General features: G+C 36.2%; 2 protein-coding genes and 1 long non-coding RNA gene across 11 annotated transcripts in view; 2 read left to right on the forward strand and 1 right to left on the reverse strand.

Moving 5' to 3' along the window:
* Window positions 1-5104, forward strand: part of gabrg2 (gamma-aminobutyric acid type A receptor subunit gamma2) — a 41603-nt gene extending 36499 nt beyond the window's left edge. For 2 of the 4 annotated variants that reach the window (XM_008426916.3, XM_008426918.3), the window contains one exon: window positions 1497-5104. In XM_008426916.3, the coding sequence (XP_008425138.1) occupies window positions 1497-1778 (282 nt within the window). In that variant the 3' untranslated portion in view covers window positions 1779-5104. The remainder of the gene's footprint in view (window positions 1-1496) is intronic. The other 2 variants (XM_008426917.3, XM_008426919.3) reach the window with 1 other exon arrangement.
* Window positions 5105-9274: 4170 nt separating this feature from the next.
* LOC103475352 (uncharacterized) overlaps window positions 9275-22243 on the forward strand; it is a 101882-nt gene continuing 88913 nt past the window's right edge. For all 3 annotated transcript variants that reach the window (XR_014090921.1, XR_014090920.1, XR_535322.2), the window contains exons 1-2: window positions 9275-9410; window positions 9640-9799. This is a non-coding gene — a long non-coding RNA (uncharacterized LOC103475352). The remainder of the gene's footprint in view (window positions 9411-9639; window positions 9800-22243) is intronic.
* LOC145554880 (uncharacterized) lies at window positions 15025-19494 on the reverse strand. 4 transcript variants are annotated; one of them, XM_081615734.1, is made up of 5 exons: window positions 19191-19494; window positions 18469-18500; window positions 17609-17764; window positions 16898-16990; window positions 15025-16179 (listed from the first exon to the last, which is right to left on the reverse strand). In XM_081615734.1, exons 3-5 carry the CDS (start codon window positions 17738-17740, stop codon window positions 15862-15864), a joined length of 543 nt encoding a protein of 180 aa, XP_081471860.1. In that variant the 5' UTR covers window positions 17741-17764; window positions 18469-18500; window positions 19191-19494; the 3' UTR covers window positions 15025-15861. The 4 variants fall into 4 exon arrangements, with proteins under 4 accessions (XP_081471860.1, XP_081471861.1, XP_081471863.1 ...); XM_081615735.1 differs by having other exon boundaries at window positions 17609-18117; XM_081615737.1 differs by adding an exon at window positions 17826-18117 and having other exon boundaries at window positions 17609-17719; window positions 18469-19494.

Consider the following 22243-nt stretch of genomic DNA (forward strand, 5'->3'; position numbering starts at 1 on the left):
GGAAAGAACTAAAACTAAAAATGAACTTCGAGATTGACATGTCAGCATCTCACCTGCTGGAGTAAATTGTTTTGTTTCTTTGTAGATCATTTAGCAAAGCATATTTTAAAACAGTATGAATTGTTGCTTATAAACAGATATTTTTTTAACTTTTTCTCATGTCTGACAGATGACAGTTGCAATGTCTAAAACTGGTACATTTTCTGAAAAGATGTAAAATGCATTCGTGTTTTATGAAACTGGCTGCAATATTGTCATTTTCTCGCCCATCCATCAGCTTTTTCCTGCCTATTCATTGTGATTGGTGCTCCTATATAATCTTCTCCTGTCTTACCTGAAACTGAACATATTCAGAGTCAGTAGCTCTGGGTTTACTTGCATAGTTGAAAGCCAGCTGCCATAACACCTGCCATCATATATATTCAGGTTGGTTCAACTGGATCTCCCAAGCAAAACCCCTAATACTAGTTTGTGGTAAAGGTGCTGGACAGCAATTCTTACAACCAATGTTAACTTAAAAAGGTCAACTCATGAGACAACAAACACTTATTGGTTCATGACTTCAGTTACATTTATCATTGTGATTACAACAGAACAAAGGTGGTTTATTGGATATAATGATCAGTCAGAAATTCTATAAAATATTTATTCTAGCTATCAGAAAAACAACAGTCACCACGGCCTCTCAGTTTCATTCTACCCAAAGGTGGATTTGCATCATAGGTTTAGTCATAACCTGTGATGGTTCACCTGAAATATTCACAAACTACTCCAGGTGTTTACTGTTGTTCTAGATGTTATTTTTTCTTTACATGTATTGTCTGGCAGTGTAGCAAGCAGAACTGGTTGAGTATCAAAAAGAAGCCGAGCAAATTTACTTTCACAAGTGGAACATTTGCCAAATTAAGGAAATTGATGCAAATAAATGGGTACACCCCTAAAAACTACCATTAGAAATAGATTTGAGTTTGTTTCTAATGCTTTGGACAGAGAGACAGAAGGGAAAACACACAACTTCTTGCTTTTCCTTGTCCTCATGAAAACAATGGAGGTGAAGTAAAAATTTAAGAGAGGAGAGGATAGAGAGAATAACAGAAAACACTCATACTGATTCTACACCTGCAGCAAGAGAGAAAAAAGTACAGAAACCCCAGAGGCAAACAACACATGCATATCTTACAACGTCACTGAAAAGCACACCGTGTTAATTAATATAAGATATTTTTAGTGGCAACTGTAGTCCAAGGTAATGTATCTGTAAACACCTGATTCCACACCTGAGTGAAATAGCGTTCACTCAGGTGTGGAATATTCCACTTGTAAGTTATGAGTCTTTGCATTTTTTGCATTGAAGAAGGTCCCCTGGCAAGCTGACGGTGCAAATTACATTTGTCCATTTTTGACCCAAAAATAAAGTTCTAGTTCTAAATATTAGCCTTCAGGAGAGATTTCATGACATGACTTTGTGGCTAACTGTTGGTTTGTCTTATTTAAAGCAGACACCAACGGTGGACATTCGTCCACGCTCGGCGACAGCCATCCAGATGAACAACGCCACACACATGCAGGAGCGAGACGAGGAATATGGCTATGAGTGTCTCGATGGAAAAGACTGCACCAGTTTCTTCTGCTGTTTCGAAGACTGCCGCTCTGGAGCCTGGCGGCATGGAAGGCTGCACATTCGCATTGCCAAGATAGACTCGTACGCACGCATCTTCTTTCCCACTGCGTTTGCTCTCTTCAATCTGGTCTATTGGGTCTCCTATCTATATCTTTAGGCATGGGAGCATTCCCAGCCAGTCCATTACCATTTTCTGTATGCTCAGCGCCAGCAAGTGACATTTTACAGGAAAGAGACCCACTGAAATACCCCGAAATTTCACATTTTTGTTATTTAAGTCCCTTTAAATTTCCGCTAGTTTTTTTTCAGATAACCCTAATAAACATTGCACATATTGTAGCACTGCATTTTATTGGTGTTAAATGGTTTTACTGTAGTTGTGTTGCAAAATTATCGATTCTGTAAAGGATTACAATCTATTTTTTTTACTTCAGCTGGAAACAATTCTTCTGAAATATAGTCTTAAAATACATAGTTATTTAGAATTAATTTGACATCAAGTCTGTTTGCCATCAGATGTTCATGAAATACAAAGAATCAGCGTTTTACTGAATGAATGAAATACTAATGAAATATATTATTGATGAATTTTAATCAAGTGAAACAGTCGAAAATAAGTTAAGATACTGGATGTAAAAAAAAAACACCATTGCAGAAAAAAATTACATTTTCAAGTAAACGTAAAAAAAAATTCATGTAGCCAATTATGTATTGACTATGACTATCAGTTCTTTTATGCTGAAATGATCACATTCACATCCTTTACATTTTGTTTTTACGTTTTATTTTTCATTAACAGAAATATAAAATCTGAGGCACTTTAAAAGAGCTTGTTTAACAATGAACAACTTCAGTAAGTGTTTCATGTGTGGTCAGAGTACAATAACGCTTTATATGGACAATGTTCAGCTGTACAGACGCTGTATATATTTTATTATTACATAGTGGTTTGTCTCTATTGCATGCACCTTTCAGGCCAAAAAAACCCAGCATATCTTTACGGTCTTCTACTGTTGGCTATGGTGACAGCAAAAGAATCAAAAAAATTATTTCGACTCATTTAATAAACATTTCTTTTTTTATAAAATCTAGAAAATTAAATCTTATAAAAGGTTCTTAAGATCTTTTTATGTTAAGGTTTTATCGTTGCACATAAGTGGGAAGATCAGCACAGTATTTAAGCAAAAATATCTCAATTAATTGTTTTCCCCTTCAAGAATTAGCCTGCAGCATCAATAACTTTGACCCTTCATGTCCACATTTATTTGCCCTCAAAAGCGCTCATTAACATAACAATAATCTGCTTCTATTCTTAGGCTATTCAGGAGAAACTGGGCTGAAAAAGCTGATAATTATTTTGCCCTTTGCGTTATCAGAATGATAGCTGCACAACCAGAGGTTCATTTTTGCTTTGAAATTAAGGACTCAAAACTTATCTACATGTCAGTGCAACTGTGAGTCCAGGCAGCTTTAAGAGTATTTAGAGATGTCTGCAGATGCATTTATTATCTTTAAAAAGAAACTCCTAATTATCCCACGGCTGCTTTATCTGAAACCAGATGTGTAAAAAATGTTATCCGGCGTCTCTTGTCTCTGCTAATAATCACGTTGAGAATGTAAGTCCCTTCATATAGTCATAAAAAATATTTTTGGGGTGTTAAAGGCCTTTATTTCTTGGTCTTTATTTCTATTAAGGTTGGATTAAATGCGTGACGACAGCAAATGCTGTGGATGACAACATGCAACGCACGTGAACAAGAACCCGATGCTGTTCAGTTTTGTTAGACCCCAGTATGCAATTGACAGTGTTGCAGAATGATTTGTAAAATCACACAGAATGGGTGTAAATAACATGGTCTATGTACATAAATTATAAATGGAAAAAACACTTGTCAAGCCTTTGGCATTTTCTAAAAGGGTATATATTTTGTAATTGTAACATTGCTACACTATCAATCAACACTATACTATATTTATTGTTTATGCTGGACTGACCATGCAACATACTTGATGGGGGAAGGGCGGGCAGGATTGTGCAATGGGGCTATTTATTTATTTATTTATTTATATAATTGTTGATGGTATTATTTTGAATTTATTAAATTGCATTTTATGCTCATATGACCCCTTAAAAGAAACAGAATGCTGTCATCTATATCAACGATACATTATTGTTCAATGTGTCAATAGAACTTGAGCCTATTTATCTTGTGTTTTCTATGTTGTGATCAATGTACGCTACTCTCAAAAAGGCCTGTCAAAATGTTCTATTTGTTGAGTGACTTGCAAAATTATATTTCGTGCTGCTTCTGCGTTGTAGATTTTATTTAGATGACAAAAAAAATGCAAGCGTTCCAAAGCCAAAAGAAGAAGAACATTTGCTTTTCTTCTATAATTTTTTTTTTCACATTTTCCAGCAACATTCATTCAGTTGTTTGCTGTGGTGTTGACTTTTTCCGTAAGAAGTCAATGCAATTACGTGTATATCCAGATTATATTATATTCCCCCATATGTCTAAAATGATAATTCCACTGTGTTCCACTTAGCAGGTTGAACCTGTTGTCAGTGTCTACATGTGCATCGTTAGGGACATGAGATTGTCATTAGCATCATAGATAATAATAATAATCAGTAATTGCAGTGCCAAAACTGACATACAAGTCTACTGAATACCTAACTTTAGTGTTGTTTTTGAAATATCTCTGACTTCTTTATAAACTGACCTGGTTTTTGAAGTTCACCAACACTTCTAGTATAGTTCCTCAATTCATTTGTGGTACAATGCAAAATCCAAATTACTAAGAAGAAAAAGCAACAGGTCAAATGAAACCAAAATTTCTAAAATCTAATTAGTGTGAGAGGTCACATTGGAAGATGCTTCTGCCTGATGAAAAATGTTTTGGGTTTTCAGTATTGGGGTAAAGGTTGAAGCCTGTTACTAGTAAGTTTATTATACTTCTGTTTGGTATCCTGTGAATGCAGAGATCTAAAGGTGTGCACAAAGTACTGAGGCAGGTTTACACTCCTAAGCATGCTCGTTGAATAAATTATCAGTCAAAAAGTTTTGGAAAGACTGGACTTGGTTCATCTTTTTATAAATACTGTGTCGCCACAGACATCATCATTCACTCTAAGCGTTTTAACATGTGTTATTTATTTTGGGACCAATGGGAAAAACATAAAGTATGTGAGCAGCACATGTAGATATTTTGTGTTATCAATGTTATAAATCTTCAGAAAAGAAAACAAAAAGCACTGGACATGCAGGGCTTTGTAAAAGATACCCAACAGAAAAATGCATCCAATGAGATTCATCCATACAATATTAGTTGCTTTGTGTTCATATCTGATTATTGTGTTGAAGGGGCACTGATCAAATCTGACAGGGTCTAGATCATATATTACAAATGTCCTAGAAATATTCATTTTCATGAGAAAACAGCACATAGTTGTAAAATTTTATAATAAAAAGGTTGCATTTGTCTGCGTGTAGTTGGTCTTATTCATTTGTTATCTATCTAATTAATTTTCTAGGACAGGTTTGGAGGAAATTCAGCTCATTGGTTGTCTTAAAGGTTTTGAAAACCTAATTACAGATCTTCAGTGAGTGTCAGTTTACTCAAATCCTTCTTTCTTTCCCTGTTATCTGAGACAGACTTGATTATGTTCACTTCCAGGCTCGATATGAAACTTCCACTTCCAGGACTTCTTGCTATTCTTCGCACTGAAGATAGTTATTACTGGCCATCATTGTTTATTTGGCCACATTGTCCTACAGTAGAATGAATCTTAGGCAGGTATTTCTGGTAAGCAATTAAATAAGAATAAACAAGTTTCCTATGAGGATAGTTGTACATGAGTAGGTTGTGCTAATAAAATGCATAACTTTTTTTCACAAGTGTGTGTTACGTAAGGAAAGATGTGCTTGACTGTAGCATATTTTACTACAGCTTCCAGTTTAACCACTAACACAGCTGCGACATACAACTATACTTTGTGTAAAATGTTAAAAGAAAAATTAATAACCACAACATTTTTTAAATAAAGTTCTAAACAAAGAATGCAGGGCTTTCTTTGTTTAGAAAGAAAGCCCTGCATTCATGGTCAATGTAAATTTCATTGACCATGAAATTTACATTAAAAGAGAATAATGTAGTGCATGTGTGCAGGTCTGAAGTAGAAAATCTGCACAGGACTAACTGCAAAAGGTTTTATTAAGAAAAAATCCACATCAGATTTAGTGTTGTTGCAAACAGCAAAACCAGCAGACTGTCCTAAAAAATGATATTTCCCTCTAAAGCAGTATTTATTGCTTCCGAGAAAAACTGGACTTTTTGTGAACTTTGATTCAGTTTTATTTAAAATTTCTCCTAGGTATTAAATCCTGCTGCTTCTTTCCTTTGGCACACAGTATTGCACATTTAATGGATACAATATTGTTCCTTACAATGAGATCAAAAGGTCTTCACTTTATGATCTATTTATGTCTCTGTACAGCATGCTTACATTTATTACTTCTTACTGAAGTTTCTCTCTTCAGTAAGATGTTGCTATTTGGAGAGACAGATGAACAATTCACCCCTAAGCAATCATTATCAAACTGAGGCATATGAAGGTAGCTTTGCTGTGGGTCAGGGTCATATTGACCAACCTTCATGTGTTCATTGTAAACAACACTAGAAAATCCAGTCAGGCTATTTGTTTCATTTTACTCTGTAAATCAAAGATGTCTTTCATTTTACCCTGTAACGCTGAAAGTGCTTATATCTAGTGGATTACTCACAGAAAGAGTAATGCAAAGTGTATTGACAAAAGAAATACATAAACACATCAGAACCAACTGCAATAAAAAACTGAAACTAAAAACTATAACATTTTTCAGAGCAGCAACAGGATTGTAAGGAGTGCATACTACATCTCCTGAAGCTGTATATTCACTTTGCAGTCCTACACAGTGAAAACCAAAAGCCAATAATTTCCTCACAATGTGAATAATGGCCACTTCCTAAGTAACCTTCATCACATCGAGATCCATGTGCATTTACTCTATTCCTTGTTTGCATAAGGTCCTGTAGGGAGAGCAGGCTGGAGGTGAAGAGATGTCTATCTCTAATCTCTCCCTCTTAGTGGCTTCTTTCTAAATGTGTAAAACTGGGAACATTCTATTGCTTTGGGTTACTCTGATTATAGTGATACAGCAAGGCTGATGTGGATTTTCAAGAAAAAAGACCCAAGAAGTCTGCAGACATTTCTTTTAAAGATGCTACTTTGTACTTCATAAAAATGGTTTTTGGGATATAAAATACTGATAAACTTTCCTGTGGTCTGATATTATTTGTACTAAAACAAATCCATAATTCTTTCTCTAACACTCGTACAGTACCTTTATGTCGCTGTCACATTAATTAAAGTATGCACGTTTTTTGCTTTCTTTTGAGACGCACAGTAGCAGTAGTGTCCTGCAAAAGATAACGTAATATGTCTTCAACTCTTTCACATTTGTCTCTTTAAAACCACTAAATTTAATCAATTTTAAGGTGTTTAAGGTAAAAAAAAATGTTATGACAGAAAATTTTAGGTGGCATGTTTGAATGTGTCCTGAATCACTGTTCAATCCATCATCTGAAGGTACAACATACCACGAAATGGTTGTTGGACTAAACTGACAGACTGTTCAAGAAGATCATTAGAAGGTTAAATTCATGAAGAAGATCAAGAATTTCACCTAATTCATATAAACACTAATTTTGTCATTATAAAAAAGTTGAAAACCAAAGTTATGCAGAATTTGGGCATATTAAATACAGATTACATATGCATACCACACCCATAGTTCTTTATTTTCAATGTAAAGATTAAAAATGTGTAATTTTCATGCAGTTTACATGTACATATTGTCAAAATTAAAGAAGGAAAGGTGGATCCCACCAGTTTTTTTCTTAATAATTAGAATAATCCATAATTTCTAAACTGGAAGCATTTTTTCTTAACTCTTTTTAAAACTTGATTAGAGATTAAGTTAAGCAAAAATAAATGAAAGCTTTTCATCAGCTGATGGTCCAAGAACTTTTTATGGAAAACCTTTTCAATCAACATGTCTTTAAAAATTCCTAGATTGAACATTTTTCAAGCAAATGTTTGATTAAATAATTTTCTCTTCTTAAAAAACAAGACCCTTTAGTAAAATTTGTTTAGGACTGTTTTTGATTGGGAATTACTTTTTTTAATGAAAAGAGCCCTTTGTACAACTTAGCAAATTTTTTATACAATGAATAAAGACTGCTTGCTGTACAGCCATCTATAGACATATATACCACACTAAGTATATGTTAACATTTCTGTTTTAAGTCCAGACATCTAAAAAAAAAAATCTTTTTAGCTTCATATAGTTGCTACTTTTACTACCTGTGAAATACATGGATCCTAATATAGAGAAGTGTTCAAAACATGGTACATATGGCCACCAACAGCAAAGTGGAACAAAAGTGGGAATAGTTGTGCATGTCTACAGGTTTTTTACTGACCTTCATGCAAATAAATTAATGTGCGGATTACACACTTTCTGCTTTTGGGCGCATCATAGAGAGCTTTGGTGTATTTTGACATTAATATTTTTTCCATAAGTTTTTCATCAACTGTAAAAAAAATTTTTTGTTAAGATACATACATTCTGTTAACTTTGAGAATCTTGTTTTGGTTTTGATGAGTAAAAAGATCAAAATTTATAAAAAAATATTACTAATCTGTTCTTTACTATTTTTTAAAATTCCGTACCATTTAAAAATGTATCAGATGTAAAAATAGTTCATATTTGTTGTTTAAGAAAATCTATTTTAAGCAGACTAGAACAGGACTTTGTCGTTTTTACTATGTTGCTTGAATGTCACATAGGTTTGTGTACACCAGTGGTCCCCAAACTTTTTCCTGTGAGGGCCACATCACTTTTCCCTTCTCCGGTGGGGGGCCGGAGTCAGTTTGTAACAGAAAATGTGTTACACGTTTATCACCTGCGCTGCCGGAAATTGTTGGGGGGGTTGAAGGTTGAAACTGTTCAGGGGGGGGGGGATGCGCGTTTCTCGATTGATTTTTACCCAGAAAGCACATGGGCAAAAACCGTTAGTGAAACGGTCACTGGGACTGACTAGTATATATATATATTCCATTGAGGGAAAGTAACTTTAACATATGAATTCCTCATAATATGAATTCCTCATATGTTAACATAAATGCTCGTTTTGAAGTACAAGCTGCTACTTACAGGCATTGCTTCATAACAAACACTGCTGTGCAAACAACTGTGCTAATTAAATAATAATAATAAGTCAAGCAGTTCCCTAAAAGTCCAACAGATTGGCAGTAATGCGCCATGCAAAACAAAACACCCTCAGCTTACAGTACTCTAAAGAGCCCCCTGGTGGTTGAAGAAAAATCCACATATAAACCGGAAAATACAATATATGAAAAAAGATTCTGAATGCTCTCTGGTATTGTTCAGGGGTCCGGACCAAATGTGGAGGGCCCGCGGGCCGTAGTTTGGGGACAGGTTCAAAACCTACTTTTGATTTGTGCAAAGTGTCAATCTCGTTCAGTTTTGTTTGACGCGTTTTATTTTGCCCAATCAGATGGGAGTGGGCGGGATTAACGGTACCCTGTGTGAAAGGTAGGTAGGCGTTCAAGCCGCAGCGCGAACAACAGAGCAGATGTGTGGAGAAAACAAAGTAAAGCTATACATTACAACAGTTAATGGAGAATTACTGTCTGTAAAGGACTTTAGGAAGCATATGAAAGGTAAATGCCTTTGTCTATCTAGAAGAAAACCATGTTATGTACATCTAGATTTTAGCTAGCAGCTAGATTTTAGCTAGCAGCTAGCGCGATGTAGCAGCCATTACAGTGACGTATTGCTGTCCTTTCAGCAGCTTATTTTGTATGTTAAAAGGCTAACATTAGAGAGGCTTGTTAAATGGCTCAATATGAGGAAAATGTGAGTCATACTAAGACCTGTTAATGTGTACAGTGGGCCATGATCTTCCCTTTGGGCCGGCTGGACCAACAGAAGTTTCCCATTCGACCGTTTGGGTTCCCATTTGTGAGGTCACCTCCCTACTTGCTCAGCGCCATTTTAAAGGAATTTCCACATCTACCCTCCCGTTCCAAACTCGAACTCTGAAGGACTTGTGAGTACAAAACCAAACCAATGAATGTGTGTGTGTGTGTTTATTTTATTTGTTCTGCAAGGAAGCAAGCTGTTTGTTTTTAGCTTCAATGCACCAAGTATTGATTCAGGCCTGAAATGGTTTATTGAGTTGTTCAATGTTTTATTTGAAGTTTTAACTGAAATATTGATGATTGGTATGGAGTGAAATTGTGGTTCAAATCACCATAACTGAAAGGACAGCACTATGAAAATCTTTTTTTTTTTCCATATGTGATGCAAATTAATTGCATTTGCATTTTTTCCCCCATACTTAAAGTGTTGTTTAAACTTAAATTCTGCATCAGGGTCTTGTTTCAAATTAGCTCAAGTGTTTTGTTTTCCAAGTGTATTTGACATACATTTATCTAAGCTAAATTCTTAGTGGCTTAAACAAAGTATCTATTCAGAAGATTGAGAGAAAAGTATTAATGCAATATAAATATCAAGTTGCATCTCCTGTAAACTGGTAGAACAATGATCTGTAAAATGATGTTTCCAGTGTACTACATTCTAACCTAACGTCTTGATTAATTCTTGTATTCCCTAACAATGAATCAAGAAGGTAAATTAAGTAAATTTGTTTCACAAGCTACGATTTTGTTTTGTACAAAATTTTCACTTTGTCCTCTTCTCCTACTACTTATACTGCAACACTACCAAGGTCAATATGTTTTTAATTCCCCTTTCATTTTACCAGCATTATATTGAAACTAGGAGGAATAATATGTCAAAGCTAATGTTGGGATAAGAACAATCATTAAATTCAAATAGCTGTCAAATCAAAGGCTAGATTGTAGGTAGTAAGGAAAGGTCATTAGTTTAAGAAGGATTTTTATATTTAACTTTTTACTCCACCTTAAAAAAAAAACACACAGTCCTTTGGCGCTAGGTGGCCTTTTGAAGTTGGCTCAGGAAGGCAGCTTTGATTGATGAGACTTCTCTAGATGCTAATGTGAGTTTAATCAGATTTGGTTCGATTTGCTTCCTGGTATTTTTCTTTTATTTTGTACCCTCGGCACCCACATTATCAAACAGCATAACTTTCACTTTGATACAAACGACCCATGTGGGAAAAAACAAAGGCGTTAAAGGTGATGCATTATTGTTTAAGCAATTTTTTTTTCTGTACCTCACAGGCAGCTTTTGCACCTGATATCTGAATTATGAAAATGGCAGATATTAACAAGCCTTACCCTGCTTTGAAAATATTATGTCAAGCATAACTGTGTTTAATTGAATAACATTAGTGCAGGGATTTGCCTATTTGCTTTTTGCTTTGATGTGAAATGCCGTGTAAACAGAAAAAGTCAAAGTATGCCAAAAAAAAAAAATGCTACTTTTTTATCATAAACTACTACTGCAGTTCTTTATCTACTTAGAAAAACACATCTGAGTTATGGTAAAATATAGCTTTAGTAGGCATGGAAATAAAGTAAATAGGAGGCAGCTGAATGCAGAAAAGTTTGATGAAAATTGAACGAGCCAGCTGTTACAGCGTGTTTTGTCATGCACAATGAATAAGCTTTAATCTAGAACTCATATTTGTGTTGCCTGAAACAAGCAAAATGAATAATACAGCCCATATTACGAGAGAGTGAAAATTATGAATACCAAAATGCACTGAAGGGTTGATTGAGCACATTTGCTCATCTGCTAAACTGTTTAAACTCATCCAAAACCTCATACACCTGGAAGTTGGCAATACTTATTTTTATTGCTTGTGTTTTGTGATCCTTTTCTTATTTTCTTCCACATTTTCTAATAAGATTAGGCATGGGGCCATAGGAAATTATGACGATGTGATAACCTTAAGTAAAAATATTACGTTATCAAGGTGTTGTTATTACAGATGTGTGGTATTTTGCATTTTCTTTAGCATGCTTTGATGTCGAGACAATTTACTTAAGTTTGCTGAATTGCGAACTGATCTTCACCCTTTGTCATGAGCTGTTGCAATGCCACTGCTATAAAGGAACAATTAGGATCGACGTGTAACTTTAACCATACGTTCTATAGTGTGTAATTGTCTTAGGAAGCTGTTCTTAGATCACGTGATGCTGTGTGATGCTGAAATTTCATTCCACTGTAGTGTGTGTGTTCATACTTAGGATTTTTGGCATGCAGAATAATTAACCTATACTGATGAGGTTTACATCTAGTAGAATAACTGTTTCTACTGCTTTAATAGCCAAGATAAATCAAATTATAATGTGCAACAACAGTCTTTTTGAGACTGACTTTTTTATACTTTGAAACCAGTAACCTGTGTGTCTAAATGAGATTAGCATTTATCACTTTAGATCTAGGAATAACGTTCTATATGCATTAGAGATGTGCCGATCAGGTTTTTTCCTGCCGATGCCGATTCCGATCACCCATGAGGGCCGATCACAGATACCGATCACATAATTATTTTTTTAATCAAAAGCACTACCGGTTACATTATGTGGAAAAAGGAACCATTAATTCACCTTAATTTAGACAAAAATTTGTTTTTAATAACTTTTTCCAAGAAAAAAACAGACATTGTGCAAATTGTACTGCTATCGGTAATACTATCTTTAACAGACTGATAACATATGGAGGGTCTGAAGAGGAAAAATAATGCAAAGAGTCAAAATAAAACCTCTCAACATTGCCAAAAAATTCAAGTATAAAAACATTCAAAGGCAAATACAGGATCCATTACAATAAACAATCCTGAGTTACTGAATGAAAACGTCCTGATAGCATGGCGGCTAGCTGATTACTGCTAGTTCTGATTGGCTGTTTCTGACAGAGCGGAGTAATTATGCAGAGCAGGGAGGAGATCGATTATTTTTTTAGAGATTATCTGTCTCATGTTAGGACAGCGAAAGTTTTAATACGTATGTAAAATGTATTTTTTTAAGTTAGATGCTGCAGCTTTAAGCAGAGGTTCGGTGTGAGAGTCACTACCAGGTGGAGCAGAAGCGATGCTCCGTCTGTCAAATATTACTACCTGTAGCGTAGCAGCGGTTCAACAGCGAGAACAGAACCAGCGTCTTACATCGCAGCTCGAAGACTTAAATAATTTTCCGGGTTATTTGTTTAGCTTTCTGACCGTCATGCTAATCCGTGTGTTTGTAGCTGTGCGCTGCTTTACCTGCTATCTGATCCTCCATATGTCTTTTTTACTGCAGTGAGCCTCGATGTAGCCAAACTCCTCAAGTATGGCATTTTTTTTATGCCATATTAGATTTGTCGTGTTGATGCATTTTGACGTGCTTCACCCCTCGTGCTTCAGTTTTCCGCCGCAACATGCAAACTTCCCCAGTCACTCAGTGCGTTATAGTTACACATCGCTTAGGATTTGTTGCTGCGCGTTTGCGCAGTGTGAAGGAAAGAGGAGACCAGCTGCACAGGCAGGCTGCGAAATGAGATGCAGGTGATCGGTTTGTGTGATCGACAACAAGAGACCGTGATCGGCGATCACCGATCATACACTTTTTCATGGAAATCGGTCAATTATGATTGGTGGCTGATCGATCGGCACACCTCTAATATGCATGTGACAAACCAGCCAGAGTATTTTAGGTTACCTTAAGGGCATTTTTTTCTATCTACTTGTTTTATGTTGGGTTATTTGTCCCCATTTGTGCTCTTCAGCACCTGCTTACTGAAGCTCAGCTGCACCCAGTGAGTGGGAAAATGAGACACTTTATGCAACAGCTAGACGGGAAAATTGTGTAACTATGACTCTTGTTTCAACCTTCTTGTTGCTCTCGGGTCATAATGACCCAAGATGGTTTAAAAACAATAATAATAAGTAAAAAAAAAAAAAAATAGATTTTTTTCAAATTGAAATTTTATGAGTTTTCCTAGATTTACCCCATCATTATAAAAAGCAAAGTTTTCATGTAGGCCATACAAAAAAGTTGAAAAATTTTGTCTTTTGGTCATTTTGATACAATAATCATATTGCATTAATGTCACAGTCACCTAGACAATTACACACCACAAAGTTGTGCAAATGCTTTGATTCTACAAGGTTTCCTTCAGAAAGCCCACTATGCCCGGTGATAAGGGGGGTAGGGCAGTCCACCAGGAGCCCACCATATGTTCCTATTAAATGTAAAAAGTAGGGCTGCACCGATTTATCGGCTAGTCGACTCATCGGTGCCGAATTTCTTAATTTCGGACAATTGGTGATCGGCCGATCTTTACATGTGAAGCCGATCTTATCTAGCTTGGCAAAGGCCTAAGAATCAACCACTGTCCTCTCTTGCTCTCCGAAGGTTTGATTGACAGACCGCCCCGCCAAGTTATGTCTGCAAATTTACAATTAACAGTAGTTACCCCACTGTTGTCAACTCAACAACTTTCTTGCTATATTGAGTAACATTTCAGACAAAAAAATTGGTATCGGCCAAAATAATCTTTCTGGTGATATTCTGACATGAGATGGGAAAGAATATGGTCAGAGCTGCCAGTGCAACGCAGAACTATCTCAAAGGGGGGCAGGGAAATACTAGGCACACTTATGGTAAATGGACTGAACTTGTATAGTGCTTTATCCGATCATTTAGACCACTCAAGGCACTTTACACTAGAGCCACATTAACCCATTCGCACTCACAAATGCGTATCACACTTAACCCCGATACGCAGCTCGGGGTTAAGTGCCTTGCCCAGGGGCACATTGACGTGTGGCAGGAGGAAGCTGGAATCGAACCTGCAACCTTCCGATTACAAGACGACTACTCTACCCACAGAGCCACAGTTGTCCATAAGCCCACTTATGGGCTTAAAATCACCAAATAAATCACAGGTGATGACTTGCTTTAGAACACCTACACTCTAAAAAGAAAAAAGTTGATCCAACTTAATTGAATTACTTCTGTAGGTAACAAGTAATTCAATTAAGTTGGATCAACATATATTTTTTAGTTTGTTTAACTTGATAAATGTAGGTCAGTCTAACTCAATTTATTTACTTTAATTCATATACAAATTTTTAATCCCTCTAACTTAAATTTATAGAAAGTCAACTCAAAAATTTAAGTTGTTCTAACTTAAAAAATGAAACTACCCCAAAGTCGTTTTGTACGTATTTTGTACTTATAATAATGCTTAAATATAAATCACTTTTAAAGTATGTTTTAGCTTTTACAATAGGAGTATAATTCCTTCACACTACTCAAAAATTCAACTTGGTTCTAATAACAAATTTACATTGCACAAATAGAAAATTTGTTATTTTATTGTGAAATCACAAACTTACAGATTTTTCACAACATATGCACTGAACATACTACACAGATCTTTTGCTTTTCTGCTTAATTGGGTTAGCTTTTTAGTAAACTCAACATGGGGTATCCTAAGTCCAGTTCTGGAGAGCTACCATCCTCCAACTTTCAGATGAATCCAATATCCAAATAAAATCAACTGCTAATTACTATGTCTCTGCTCAGCTGAGTGTCTGCTGGTGTGTGAATTCAGTAAGGTGATATTGAAACAGTCCATCTGAAAGTTGCACATTGATGGCTCTCCAGAACAAACCTTGGACATCCCTGTGTGAGCTTGTAGAATCCAGAAGTATTCCTCTGAAAAAATAAGGTTTTATAGATTTACCACAAGTCCTCCTAAAATAAAGGAAATCAACATTCTCAATCCCTAAACTGTTTTTACATAAAATGTAACAACATGTGTGACTGTTTTTAACATCTTCAAGAACAAACTGAAAACGAGCAATAGCATCTACATCCTTTCAAACAAGGGCGTGGGGTCATGGCTGCAGCATTTAAACCATGTCCGATACTTATTTAACTGACATCAGAACAGAATAGTAAACATTAAGCAATGCTTAATCTAAATTGAAAAAAAAAAGAAGAAAAAACGCTGTGAAAGTGTCTGTGAACAATACTACAGCAGCCTACTAATGCTGTGGCTTTAATATGCACAATGTCCCAAAAGAAATTCAAAAAGTTCAGTCCCTTGAGGTTAAGCTTCCAATACATGGCACCCTCATGTTCAAACAAAGACAGAAAATAATCTGTCCTTTAGCACAGGATGCAATTGTCTTCACTGTGAGGTCTGAAGTCTTCCAAACAAATTCTGAACTTTGGGAGACATCTTGTGTTGGTCAAGTTGCATGAAGATTTTTTGAAACACTTCAAATGTGAATTGCAGAGGCTTTGGATAAGCCAGGTTAAGGGCATATATCAAACCCAGAAGCAGGGCACATGTTGAGGCAACTGAAGTCAGGTCATGCAACACCTCCACTCCCTCAATGACAATGTCTTCTGGGGATTCTTTCAATCCCTCTCCCTCCTTCCGAATCACAAACACTGCCAGGGTGAGCTGTTTGAGTTCCATCTGGGCATCATCTCCACTGCTGCCCTGTAGTGAGATAAACAATATGTTAAACTTGAAGACTGTAACTAATCTCTCAATTGAAAAAGAAAAGCCTTATAAATACAAGCATCAAGTATAAGTGTAAAGGTGTACAGCTTGTGAATTGAAGAGAATCGTTTATGGCATCTGAAATATCCTTGATAAATTTTCCAAGTTCACAGTTGCATTACAAATTGAATAACTCAAAGGGTGATTTTTAATGGGTTTTTTTAAAGATAATGCAAGCATGTAACTTTATATGTGTTTTGTCATATTGCAGGCTTTAGCTTAAACAAATTTATAGATTATACATCAAAGCAGAATAGTAATTCAAGCCAATGGTCATCTTAGGTTGAAAATCAACACAAAATGCATATTTCTGTTGCTTATCAGATATTTTGGAGCTGGTATGAAAATAGCATGACTAAAACAGTCTTATTAACTTGTTTTTATTATGTTGGTGAACAGTAAATGAAGTTGATAGTGAAGTTAGATAATGGTCTCTGCTGAATAGCAAAGCACACCACTGCTGGATTTAAGCAGGACTTAGCCATGTTAAATTTACAATTCTGACACCAAATCTGCCTGCTGTATTAAAACAGATGTTTACATATAGCAAAGCCAGGCCAGAAATAATTTAAAAATGTAAAAGCAACTGACATTGAATTTTTCATTTTTTCTGAATGGATTAAGATGCAACTTCAAACCTTTAAAAGAAACTTACACAGTATTCCTTAATAAGGTCTTCTGGATCCTCTCCAAGAAAGGTGATGAGCCCTTTCAGAACACATTCCCTTCGAATCCCAATGTCCTCCACCTGGAGAAAAATTATTGTTATCAATATTCCATATCTCTGACAAGATTTTGGATGCAACAGTAATATATTCAGGCTGTTCACAACAGCAAAGGACCAACAAATACCATAATGTGCAGCCCACATGTCCACCGGTCTTTAACAGTTCTCTTCAAAATTACGCAAATTCAACCTCTGCCATATTTATGCTTCAGGTCTCAATGTGTGAAACTAGACTATATTGTTGAGGTTTAGGCTTTTTCTTAGCACAATCTACTGGGACTAATGAATATCATTTGTTGTTAAAGAGATATCTTGCAGCATAAAATTGATGCAAGTCTAACGTTTAAAAAATTTTAATTTTAAAATAAGCTAAAAAAAATGTTTCTGGCAAGTTGGACTGAAAGGTGCATTTTATGAAATTCATGAATGAACCGCAATACAGACAGACTGACTAAATCCACCAAAAATACATAAGACAGTTAAAATTGCTTTTCTTTGAGTGATATCAGCTTTGCACAAAGTGTATCAAGTATTAATAATTAAAACAAAAAGTCTGAAAGTAACTAGATACTTTAACTTCTTTGTTTTAAATTAAAAATGGTAAATGTCCCTCAGTGTTCCTATCGATGATATCCATACCTCATCATAGGTTCTCATGATTCCAGCTATTTTTGCACGTGTTGCTCCTCCCTTGGCTTTGATGACTTTAATCAGCTGACTTGAGAGCCTGTCCAACTGGGCAAAGAAAGTCTGCTCAAGGGGAAGAGCCATGAGTCTCAAGAACTCTGCATTAATCTGAGAAACAAAATAAAAATTATTTAGTATGTTATAAAATGACTTAAAAGTAAATACTGACCAATCATTCCAAAATCTAAGTAAAAATCCTCAATCTGCATTACTTGCACTGCAAATGGGGCATTTGAATGTGGTTAAGTCATTGGTAACTGTTTGGTGGACTGGATGATGTCTTGATAAATGGTTCAGTAAAGCATTCCAGGTCTTGAATCTACACGCGCAACTTAAATATGTGCATGGACATGAATAGCCCCGTCCATAATGCCTGGGATTTAGTTTGTAGTGCTTGAGCAATTCAGATCTTCTGGAAAACACGCTCTCGCAGTCTTTGCATCTCCACATGAAGTGCAACACTAGAAGGATAAGACAGGAACTGAGTTACATGTATGTTGCCAAATCTGAAGGCAAGGAAGATGAAACAAATATGGATGGAGAGTCTATTTTGAGTACTCTCCGAGATGACTGAGCTTCTGACCCCATGTTGAGGGAGAGCTCATCAACCCTTTGGAGGAAATTAATTTCATCTCGTTCTTTGACCAACTATTATTCCTTTTACTTTAAGCTCCCTAAATGATGTTATTTATGGAACCTATTTTTGAATTAGTTTAGAGTATATGTTTTTCATATTATCAATACAATACAGCATATTAACTAATAACTTTTTTTTGTTAAATTAGAAGCTTAGTGAAGCAAATATGGCTTACCTTCTATGGTCTGATGATGCTTGGTTCCAGGCCTGGAGAGGAGGAAAGAGAAGTTAACTCAAAGTTCCTATAAACATGAATTGCTTATTTTATTTTTTGCTTTTCCCTTTTTAAGAGAAATGACATGGATTATTAGCAAAGTTAGGATATTATACGTTTTATATCCTGTCGTCAGTAAGCAGCCTGACATTTGGAACAAATGGCTTCCCTGACTGCAGCTCACGGTGACGAGAAGAGCGCAGTTGCGTCACATTAAATAAGTTTTGCGTATAACACTAACACCTCCGTAACTGTACGTTAAGCTTACCCATTAAAAACAACCTGTCCAGTAGTTCCTGTTATAAAGTCTGGCCACCACTGCAGTGCATTAGCTGCTCCCACACTTTGACCCAGTCTAGCTTCCGACCGGAACACGCCAGCAGTCCTCGGTCCACATTTCATATTTTTCACTACATACAAGGCTTCTAGCTACTTAAGTTCTTTAGGGTCAAATTAAAAGTATACACCCAAAATAAACGTTCACTAACTAATAGAGCAGTTAAGTTCAAACATGCTCCGCCGAATAGCGCGGCTAATTACAACTAGCAAATGTGTTCAAAGCAAATAACTGATGATACTTCGACGTTAAACACAGTTAACTGTTTCAAATTAAAGGTAGAAAAAGTCATGAATATTTTTACACCGTTTAAATAATATTTTGTCATGGTGTGTAGAATACTTACTGTTTTATTACAATCCGATGAACAGTCAACGGTCAGAAGAAATGGCGGCTGCACACACGGTCGGTAAAGTGGATCTGTCTCGGACAAAGCTTACGTAATGACGTCAGACGTAAAACTGCATTCAACTTAATTGGTTCACTTCAACTCAAAGTTAAACGTTTGTTTTAGATGAAATGTGTGACTTTTAAGTTAATTGAACTCATGAAAGTAAGTTGACACAACTAAAGCCAAACAATTAAGTCAGGTTAAAGTAAAAAAGACCATAACATTAACTACAGCCCAAATACACTTTTTAGAGTGTACAACAGAAGAACATGAAATCTGCTTCTGGAGAGACATCAACTTGTAAGAGACTTTACTCTTTTTCTTTTCTTTTTGGGGAGTGCAAGGGGTGGTTCCCCCCTAGTGACCCGTCCAAAACCAAGCATGTTAGAGAAAGGTCATAAGTAATCTATTATTGTTCTACAGCCTGTCGAACATTCTTAGTTGTGTGCTGTAGATTACACCACACCAGGGTTAATACAGCTCTGTTAGGTGCAACAAAAAAACAAAAGAGTTTATTAAAACCAGTTTTAATAAACTCTGTTTCAATTGAACTACACTTTATTTTACACTTTGATACAAAACAAAGAAAATAGCAATCAAAATAAATGCTACAAAATACAACACAATTAAAACCTCAAAGAACAAACTCTGTTCCTGCCCATTGGTTAAAGCAGAGGCCTTTCAGGATAATCTAATGATGCACTTTTTACCTCATTGTGCTGCCAAGTTTGCAGCTTGCCGATCCGTCTCCCGCTGTCTCTTCACTGGTCCTCCGGCCGCTCACCATTGAAAACCTTCAGCCTCCCGTCTGTCCACTCTCTACCTCAAGTCTACCTGAGAGAAACGTAGTTATTTCCAGACGCCACTACTCTCTTCCAACCACATACTCTGCCAAGCTATTTACTATCCTTTGGACACGTGTCCAGATAACAGAAATTAATTCGTCATCTTCTCCATCCTGCATATCGCCTGCCTAACTCATTTACCTCTGTCCTCTGTACATTTCCTGGTCCAATCCCTGTCCTTCATTTGCACATTTAAAATAATTTTGGAAGATCTGCATTTGTCATTGTTACCTACCTAGTAGTCCATTTGACAGCATTATGAAAAAGACTTTCAGCTACCCTGAATACACACTCAAACTGCATAAAAATTACAGTTAAAACAAACCAAATTAACATTGCAAGGTGTGCTAATTACTCTTAACAGTGTTATTTCATACAGAAATGTTCAGTGAATATGAAGACTTTTTGCCGCTGCATTGCTTCTTTATTAAAGGCTTCCTGCTTTCCCCAGAGCAAGTTGAAATGATGTAAAAGTCATTGAAGTGTTACACTGCTTTCCCTTTTATCTCTTTGTCTTGTCTTCTGTTCCTTCTGAGAGTTTGTGGTAATGACGAGCTCTGGTCCCGCAGGTGCATCTGAGAGAGAGACCACATTTTAATCTTCCCCGCAACGCATTTGTCTTTCGTCACATCTACTTAAACTCCCTCAGGTAGTTTTGAGGCCAAATGAGTTTCTCTTTTCTTTTACATTCATTCATTTGCTTTCCATAGGACCTTTGTATTGTTCAGGGAGTTGGCTGGAGCCTATCCAGACCATGATGAGGTGAGAAGCAGGGTAACCCTGAACAGATTGACGGCAAATCACAAGGGGAGGAACTAGAAAGGAAAACATTCTTTGTGGTTGTGGTTATTCTTAATATCAATTTTGAGGTCTAAATTATCTTAACATGTTATTGTCACATTTAGAGGAATACCTAAATAACTGCCACTGTTGTCTGTTGGATTGAAATACTTCTGTAAAGCAAAGTGGGCAAATATTACAATTTCAAGATGTGGAATGCCGATTGTCACTGAATATTGAAATTGAATTAAAAGGTGATTTTACGATTTTAAGTTTGAGTTGTGTTCTTATACCACCAGATCAAAAAATCCTTTTGTAGTTTTCCTCAATTATTTAAAGTTTTCAAAACTTTGACTTTTTACAGGAGCTTTAACAATTTTCAGAGCTACTTGCTGTTCAGTAGACATGGTAGTATCGTGTTGATGTAGTGGAGAAGGAGAGTCGGAAAATGTTGATCCTTCCGCAGCTCAGGGCATCAGATATGGCGCGAAATTACATTTCTTAATGTTGATTTTGATAAACACGGCATGATCATAACAAATGATGCTACTTGATTGTTGTATAAAGTACATATAAATGTACATGTCCTCCTCTAAAGTTTTCAGACTTGACTTGGACTTGAAATATAAGATTTATGCCTTGAATAGCTAACATAAGAAATCCAATCAACAGTAAAGTTGCTGGTCACAATGTGGTTTATAATATGGCCTGTCAGCTTATGTTGCCCTCAGGTTGCCCAAAAAGGATTTTTTTTTATCTTTTTCTATTTGTCATTTTTTTGCTGACACTCAAACAGGCTCTTGTGCCCTTGTCAGAATTGCTTTATAACACCCAATTTAGTATTTTCCCAGGCTGTGGGATAGCCATTAAATCCGCTATTTTATTGTGGGACAACCTTTTAGAAGTGTGACAAAAGATCTCTGCTTCCCAGGGAGCTTGATCTGCCCTAATGGGGCTTGTCTGGCTTTACAGAAGGTTTCGATTTCTGAGAATATCCTCCTCAATGGCAGGTGGTCCTGTAGAAAGACTTCTACTTCCACTGAGGGCAATGTGGGTCAAACAGTGACCAGAACTCTTTGTGTTTTGAGGCATAAGTATCACAGCTGCCTGGTAACCCTTCAACATTTGCAGAAGCCCCTGGAGGAATAAACTGCAGTCTCTGCCTGATTGTAAAACTGCCGAATCAGCAGAACAGCTCTTACTCCTTCTTTGTTATTCAGATTAAATCGAAAAATGTTTGAAGACCAAACTGCATGCTGTTCAGTGGTGAACACTTTCCCTTGCTCTGTTGTACACTATAATCTCATGGACTCATGCAAACACCTGGGTTTTCAAGGGTCTCCTGTTGTGATGATGATCAGAAGTTCAGTAAAAATGGTGAAA

This window comes from Poecilia reticulata, chromosome 14 (assembly GCF_904066995.2).
Source record: "Poecilia reticulata chromosome 14, P_reticulata-male-v2, whole genome shotgun sequence".
NCBI lineage: Eukaryota > Metazoa > Chordata > Actinopteri > Cyprinodontiformes > Poeciliidae > Poecilia > Poecilia reticulata.